Source organism: Eurypyga helias, unplaced genomic scaffold (genome assembly GCF_000690775.1).
Source record: "Eurypyga helias isolate BGI_N326 unplaced genomic scaffold, ASM69077v1 scaffold4670, whole genome shotgun sequence".
In the NCBI taxonomy this organism is placed as follows: Eukaryota; Metazoa; Chordata; class Aves; order Eurypygiformes; family Eurypygidae; genus Eurypyga; species Eurypyga helias.
The window spans coordinates 1-8,283 of NW_010226104.1; the positions used below are offsets into that span (position 1 = coordinate 1).

The window sequence follows — 8,283 nt, forward strand, 5'->3', positions numbered from 1 at the left end:
TTCCTGACTGAATCCAGCACATACATTTTTGTGCACTGGTGAGTTTGTATGGAAACAAAGCAATATGTTTTTCTTCTATTAATAATCTTCTGTTTATTTCCAAATTTTTCTCCTCCAAAACAAAAATAATCATAAACAATTAACTTTGTGTTATACCACATTTATTTCATGAGGAATATTTTCATCATTAGATTTTTTTTTTTATCATTGCCTTTTAGACCGCTCTGTTTTAGCATATTCCCAAACTGTTTTCCCTAACAGCTGGCATCTGCTTGCTTAAAACATTGAGCTGTAGCGCAGCGCTGCGTAATGACTCTCCCTTGGCAGGCTGCTGATGTGGTTTGTCCTGGTTGACTTCTGTTGGTGCAAGCGGTTTTTGTCCTCGCGTGCTCATGAGACCTTCCTTCTTTCCCCGTCAGAGATGACTGCGCCGTCAGGATGGCTCATGTGATTACCCGTTATCTCTTTCAGTCAGAATGAGCCAGGGGAGCAGAGGACAGTATTTAACCTAACCCAGCTCAGTTAGGAGTGAACTGGGCTAGGGAGTAATCGCATCACCAGCTCAATCAGGAGATACAATGGGGAATAACCTTTTACAAGGGCAAAAATTGAGAGTTAGGGAGGAGATGCCAGTCTGTGCATTTAACTTCAGTCACACAGACAGCGGATGCAGGTGAATCCCAGGATGCTGACTTGCACCACAGCTATTGGAAGAAGTGGATGACTTCAGTGACCTTCTGGTCTTACAGACTCTCTTCTGGCTGTAGTTATTTGTGTTGATGATGGGTAGGGCCCCAGTTCTGTTGAAATAAGTGGCAGTGCTTTCTGTATTCAAAGACAGGAAAGTCTATTTTCTGGAAATGCAAACCTCGGAATTTATGTGTTTTTCTGATGATAAGCAGGATTTCAGCACCAACTAGTATTTGCTTTAGTATGAGCTAACAATACATCCCCTTCGTGTTAATTTCTTCCCATCTGCTTGTAACTGCTTTAACTATAAGTTTTACTGACACTTAGGGGCTCCATCCTGCAGCTGCTCAGCATATGGTAGTCTTATAATCTTCATGGAAATGTTACATACAAAATAGCTGTAGGAGGTGTTCTAATTTTTTACTGCTTGGATAAGAGGAGCCCTTTCTTTCACCTGTTAATTGCAGAATGTTTTCCCTATAAACTGTAAACGGTTATTTTATAAACTTCAAAGGCTGTAAATGATCTCCTCAGACTGCTTCCCCGAAACGGTGTGTTTGTGATTCTCTGTCACTGCGTAGGATCCACATGGGCAGATCTGCCCCCGGATACAGCACGTGTGGAGGTTGCACAGCCTAGTTTCCTTATGTCTTCCAAAGTAAATGAAAATGTTGCCAGTGGCAGGCCAAGTCTGGCAACAGCAAAACGGCCTTTTTAGTGCCTTTGGATCACCAACAAAGCCCGGTGCTACAATATATTAACGTTTTAGTAGTATTTTAATGAGCTATCTGGAGCTAAATTTTGTATTTTAATTTCTAATTTCCAGCTGCCAGCTCATGTTACTTTATCTTTGGCAACAGTTACTGTACCAGCGAATGTTTATGGCCTGCAGCAAGTGTTGAAGAACAGCATATAAACGTCATTGTCCCATCTTGAACTTGAATACACAGAGAAGACAATACAATCCTTTCCTCCCAGTTTGCCTATTATATCCTCATAGGATCAGCCTGGAGATGTGCCATGAAAAATACAGATATGCTATTCCAGTGCTTCCTTTTATTTAGTAGGTTGTTCAGTTTTTCCTGAGTTTGCATGTGTGAGTGTTTTTATCTGGAAACAATCAAATGTGAATTATCCTGGTTTTTTTGGAAGGCCAGTTTGTTATTGTCCGCAGACTGGTAGACAAAATTAAGTCCCTGTCAAAGCTTTAATAACTGCCATGAGAATCCCCAAGTGCAGGTTTTCTTGTCTGCAGTATAAAGGATTGCTAATCATAAATCTGTGCAATTTTGCTTAAAAAAAACCCAAACAAAAGCAAAGTGATGTATTTCAAATCACCTAAATTTAACACATGCACGGATAACGGGTTCAGGGCCCAATCCGGTAAACTCTTAAGCACATGGATTTATTAATGTGACTGTATTAGTATGTGTTCGTTCTACGTAACATGATTAAGACTGGAATTTTACATAGATCTAAAGATTTGAAGGATTAATTCTTATTTGTCATTTATAAAAAGCCAGAAGTTCTGGCTTTAAGACTTATTCCCTGTGCTCTGTCGAGGTTGAGTTTTCCCATCTTGAGAAAACTTCTGTTATCCAACCTTGTTACTTGAAGAGTTTCACTTCTGGTTTATAGATGCGTTCAGTTTTGCCTGTGGTGATTCAGCTAAGCTGTGGTCTTACTGGCTTCAGCTAAATCCGGAATGTTCCTCAACTGAAAGAAGAGTATCTACATAAGGCATTAACACTCATTTAGCTAAGAAGATTCCTTAACCAAAACGTTAGAATGGCTATCATGTTTGTAAAGCTCAGGTAGGAGTTCTAGGCTGTGGGAACTGTCAGCTTCGTTCCTTGAGCTGGCAACAGCAGCGCCCCGTGACCCAGCACTGTGCCCCGTCTGCGCATGCCACTGGCGCCTGCTCGTCCCTGTGACTTCTCTGGCCTTGCTGCTGTTGCATCTTCCTCCACTCCGCTCCTCAGTCAGCTCCTGGGACTTTGTCCCACAGTGGGTGCAGCATTCAGGGCTATGAATCCAGCATTCAGCACTGAGCGGCAGTGCTGAGTTTGGGGTGCTTCATGCCACGGGGGAATTACCTTGTGCCTTGGAAATCCTGTGTGACTCAGGGACACGCAGTGCCTAGGTGGCTGGGGGGCATGTCCGTCACCTGTACGAGAGCTAAAAAAGACTCATAAATTGAGGGTTGTAGAAGAGAGGGCAGACAATGGAAGTTGGTAAAGCTGTCGCATCCTTTTTTTCTGGATAGTCAGTCCCTGACTCTCCCATAAACTTCAGTACGTTGATTCCAAGGAGAGTGAAACTCGTTGATGTATGGCTGATTGTTTATTTTCAGGAGTATAGCATGAGATAGTGGAAGAGAGTTAACAGTCCTCAGCCTGGGGGGAAACAAAAACCTCAGTGCATCTTCAAACAATAGAATTACAGTATTTTTAACGCTGCTGCCAAGGTTATGCTGCTGTGACGAGTCAGTGTACTGAGTTACTGCTGGTATAGTCTGCTCCGTGTAAGAGGATGCTGATCAAAACCAAAGTGCGTGGAAATAAGGATTTAGAATGTTAACACAAAAAGACCGTAAGCTGAATTTTCATCACTTTGGGTTTTTTTTTTTGTGGGTGAGTGTTTCTAATTCAGACTGTTGCTTTAAACTGGATTTTTTTTTCCCCCTGCTTGTCTTTATGCAGATCAGATCCCACTCCCAGTTTGGTGATCTCTGCCAGAGAGCCACTGCTGCTTCGTGCTGTCCCAGCTGGACCCTGGGCAACTATATTGCTATTCTAAACAACAGGTCATCGTGTCAAAAAATCGTAGAACGGGATGTCTCTCACACCCTAAAGCTGCTTCGCACATGTGCCAAATACTACTACAACGGGACCCTGGGGCCAGACTGCTGGGATATGAATGCCAAAAGGAAGGACCAACTCAAGTGTACAAACGTGCCTCGCAAATGTACCAAGTACAACGCTGTTTACCAGATCCTTCACTATCTAGTGGACAAGGATTTTCTAAGCCCAAAGACAGCTGACTATGTCTTACCAGCTTTAAAATACAGCATGCTCTTCTCTCCCACTGAGAAAGGGGAAAGCATGATGAGCATTTACCTAGATAACTTTGAAAACTGGAACGCCTCTGACGGTGTGACAACCGTCACAGGGATTGAGTTTGGAATAAAACATAGACTGTTTCAAGATTACCTGCTGATGGATACTGTGTATCCTGCCATAGCCATTGTGATCGTTCTGTTAGTTATGTGTGTATACACAAAGTCCATGTTTATCACGCTGATGACTATGTTTGCAATAATTAGTTCCTTGATTATTTCTTATTTTCTCTACCGGGTAGTATTTAATTTTGAGTTCTTTCCATTCATGAATCTCACTGCATTGATTATTCTTGTTGGGATCGGAGCAGACGATGCTTTTGTTTTATGTGACGTTTGGAACTACACAAAATTCGATAAACCTCATGCTGGAACCTCTGAGACAGTGAGCATCACATTGCAGCACGCTGCCCTTTCCATGTTTGTCACGAGTTTTACTACCGCCGCTGCCTTCTATGCTAATTACGTCAGCAATATCACAGCCATCAGGTGTTTTGGTGTTTATGCTGGCACTGCCATATTGGTGAATTACATTTTAATGGTTACGTGGCTGCCTGCCGTAGTTGTATTACATGAACGCTATCTTCTCAATATCTTCAGCTGCTTTAAGAAACCTCAGCAGAGGGTGTACAACAACAAAAACTGCTGGACAGTGTTGTGCCAGATGTTCCACAGGATTATTTTTGCAGTTTCGGAAGCATCCAGGATATTTTTTGAAAAAGTTTTGCCATGCATTGTTATCAAATTTCGCTATGTTTGGCTTTTCTGGTTCCTTGCCTTAACAATTGGTGGAGCATACATTGTGTGTGTAAATCCAAAGATGAAATTGCCGTCATTGGAGCTTTCAGAGTTTCAGGTATTTAGGTCTTCTCACCCATTTGAACGATATGATGCAGAATACAAAAAGCTTTTTATGTTTGAACGTGTTCACCATGGAGAGGAGCTCCACATGCCAATCACAGTCATCTGGGGTGTCACACCTGAGGATAACGGTGACCCTTTAAACCCTAAAAGTAAAGGAAAGCTACAGCTAGATAGCAGTTTCAATATCGCTAGCCCAGCCTCACAGGTTTGGATTTTACGTTTCTGTCAGAAGTTAAGAAATCAGACATTCTATCATCAGACTGAAGAACAAGACTTCACGAGCTGCTTTATTGAGACGTTTAAGCAGTGGATGGAAAATCAAGACTGCGATGAGCCATCTCTCTACCCCTGCTGCAGCCACTGGAGCTTTCCAAATTATGTATCAAGAGAGCTATAATGGAGCTAGAAAGAAGCACAGGGTACCATTTGGATAGTAAAACCCCAGGGCCTCGCTTTGACCTAAACGACACCATCAGGGCAGTGGTGTTGGAGTTCCAAAGCACCTACCTCTTCACGCTGGCTTACGAGAAAATGCATCAGTTCTACAAAGAGGTGGACTCATGGATTTCGAGTGAGCTTAGTTCTGCTCCTGAAGGGCTTAGCAACGGTTGGTTTGTGAGTAACCTTGAATTTTATGATCTTCAGGACAGTCTTTCTGATGGGACTCTGATCGCCATGGGTCTTTCGGTTGCTGTTGCGTTTAGCGTAATGCTTCTTACAACCTGGAATATAATTATAAGCCTTTACGCAATAGTTTCAATAGCTGGAACTATTTTTGTCACTGTAGGCTCTCTGGTTCTTCTTGGATGGGAGCTAAATGTGTTAGAATCTGTCACTATTTCGGTGGCTGTTGGCTTATCCGTAGACTTTGCTGTTCATTATGGAGTGGCTTATCGCTTAGCCCCTGACCCTGACCGAGAGGGAAAAGTCATTTTTTCTTTAAGCCGTATGGGTTCTGCTATTGCCATGGCTGCGCTGACTACCTTTGTAGCTGGAGCCATGATGATGCCCTCTACGGTGTTGGCATACACGCAGCTTGGCACTTTTATGATGCTTATAATGTGCATTAGTTGGGCTTTTGCAACGTTCTTCTTCCAGTGCATGTGCCGATGCCTTGGACCCCAGGGCACCTGCGGCCAGATCCCACTCCCCAAAAAAATGCAGTGTAATGCCTTCTCTCAGACCTTTTCCGGAGCCCAAGGAGGCAGAGGTCAGAGTAAATCACATCCTGTTAGCAAGTATCAGCTGGACTCCAGAAGTCCAAAGCCAGAAACAGAGCACGAGCACTATGAGCTGGAGCCTCTGGCGTCACAAACCAGCATCTGCAACCCTGCGGAGAAAGTGGCTTACGAAGAAACTCATATCTGCTCGGAGCTCTTTGGCAGCAGGCCCCAGACCACATGCCTGCCTGTGCATTCAGCCTATAATAGCGAAGTGAGTAAAAGCATAAAAAACGTTGCTGGTTCAGCTGTGCTGCAGACATCTCTTGACCAACACACCATCTGCCCCCTTTTCCCTCAGAACAGGCAGTGTAGCTGTCCCGACGCGTATAAGCAAGTGGCGGTGAAGTGGAGCCCGCACTCATGTCAGCAGTTAAGCGATACCTTCTGTTACCAGTGTTCTCCTTCCCCCAGAACTGTACAGATCCAAAGCTCTCTAGCTCCCATAAATGCTTTACAGCAAGCTGCCGAAGGTTACGTGCACCCAGTCCAGCATGTCCTCCACTGCACCTGCCTTCAAGGAAGGCTCAAAAGAACGATGACGCAGAACTTGCTGCCTAAAAATGTTTTCCTCCAGTCAGTGCAGCAGTTCCAGGCACATCAGAGAATAAACAGGACAGATCCACATGCTCATCAAAACCCAGAGGAAAACGTAAGAACTGTTCCAAAGGTGCTGAGCTCCTCACAGTTTCTCTGCCGAAACGCCGGAGCTCTAATAGTGCATTGCTCGGAATGCGAGAACAGCCTATCGAATAACCAAACGGGATTCTGCCAGCAGGCGGACACGTGTGATGAAAAGGGTGGTGCAGAAGCCAACGGCGTTGAAGGCAAGAAACCCTCTCTGTCAAAGCAGAAAAAGAAAGCCGAGGGCAAGGTAGATGAGCGTTCTTTGCAGAACGACCGGGTTTTGAAGGCTGACCAGAGTGATAAAAGCCATCTGCTGAACAGGTCAGGGAGAGAGGCTCGCTACGAGGGTTGCCGTGAGAATTCACACTGTTGCAGCAAGGCTATCGCAGTGAAGTGCAATTCTGTTGACTGTCAAATGCCAAACATCGAAGCCAATGTGCCTCCTATGTTAATGCGCCCAGAACTTTCCAATGAAAGTTTGTTAATAAAAACACTATAATAAATCTTTCATTTGGGAATCCTGTGTCTTTCTTTTAAAAGTAAGTTTAAAAAGCTAAGAAGGAAAGTCCTGCATTAAATACGAATTATGATTTGCATTTTGGAATGAAAAATGTATTTAATAGAACAGTAACATTTATACATTTCATAAAGCCATTACATGTAGTAAAACCTGATGTTGTCCAGAATGTTTTTTTGCTGCAGCTCGTAAGATTAATTATGCTTCATTTAGGTTTTTGTCCCAGGGCGTTAGAGTCTGAATTCTCCTTACAACCTGCCTCAAGAAATAAAGCGTTACAAACAAACTCTCCCTGTTCTGAAGCCAGGGCTTGTGAGATGGGTAACGTTTGGGGTGGGCTGAGTACATCCTTCACCTTTCTTCTGCTGCCGCCTCGGCAGCTTGTGCGCGCCTCGCGACAGCGGCAGGACTGTAACTGTGTGTGTTCAGGATCGTCTGAAAGACCAGCTCAGCAGGGTAGCCTGTTTTGAGAACAATTTCAACTCTAACAAAATCTAAAGAAAAGCTCTTGGGGGGCAGCAGCACTTGCACCGCCGTAGCTGCCTCTCCCTGTGTGTAGTGCAGTGAAGGTTTCACGTGCCCTTTCTGGCAGTTCCTGTGTAGACTTGCCGCTGAACACCAGAGAATACAGGTGGAACCAATAGAGAGTGAACATTATTTACTCCTCAGTGATGACAGGAAGAGTATAATTCATGTGTATGACATATGTATGTATATGAAATCAGGAGTTACAAAATCGGGCGTGAAGTGCCTTGCAATACTGAGCTCTTTCCCACAAAGTATGAAATTTAGAAGTAAATCTGCTGCGGAGAAGAACATAGTTAATGCGCGTGTTCTACACTTGCTGTCAGTAGTCTACGATTAAGTCAATTCAGAAGGCTCAAATATGTAAATTAAGATATTCTGCTCAGAGTTTTTGTACCTGGGGAAGCTCCTCGATGCAGTTACAAACACTGAGCTAAACCACTTAACCAAGACATTGGATTTCAGACGCTGGATTTGTGTAACTGCGGGGTTTAGTCACATGGCAGCTATGGTTTGGTCATGGGAATACTTGCCGCTCTCGTCATTCAGGGAGAGTGGATTTGAGAGCTGGGACTGCGTAGTATATCGTAATTGGTACGCGCCTCAGTGACAAATCTCTTGGTATAATCGTTTGGTTATGCTGGTGATGGTGATTTACTTCTCCCGGATAACAGAAGATAGATTTCATGGGCTGATGTCGTATCGTGTACTTGGTGTGTTAG

General features: G+C 43.9%; 1 protein-coding gene across 1 annotated transcript; it reads left to right on the top strand.

The window, feature by feature from the left end:
* Nucleotides 1-3,392: 3,392 nt before the first annotated feature.
* Nucleotides 3,393-7,021, top strand: DISP1 (dispatched homolog 1 (Drosophila); the record flags this gene model as incomplete). Its single annotated transcript, XM_010151506.1, is given in 2 exon segments — nt 3,393-5,046; nt 5,049-7,021. Coding segments are annotated over 2 exon segments (3,624 nt in total), but the record flags the coding sequence as incomplete, so codon positions are not given.
* Between the last annotated feature and the right edge of the window lie 1,262 nt (nt 7,022-8,283).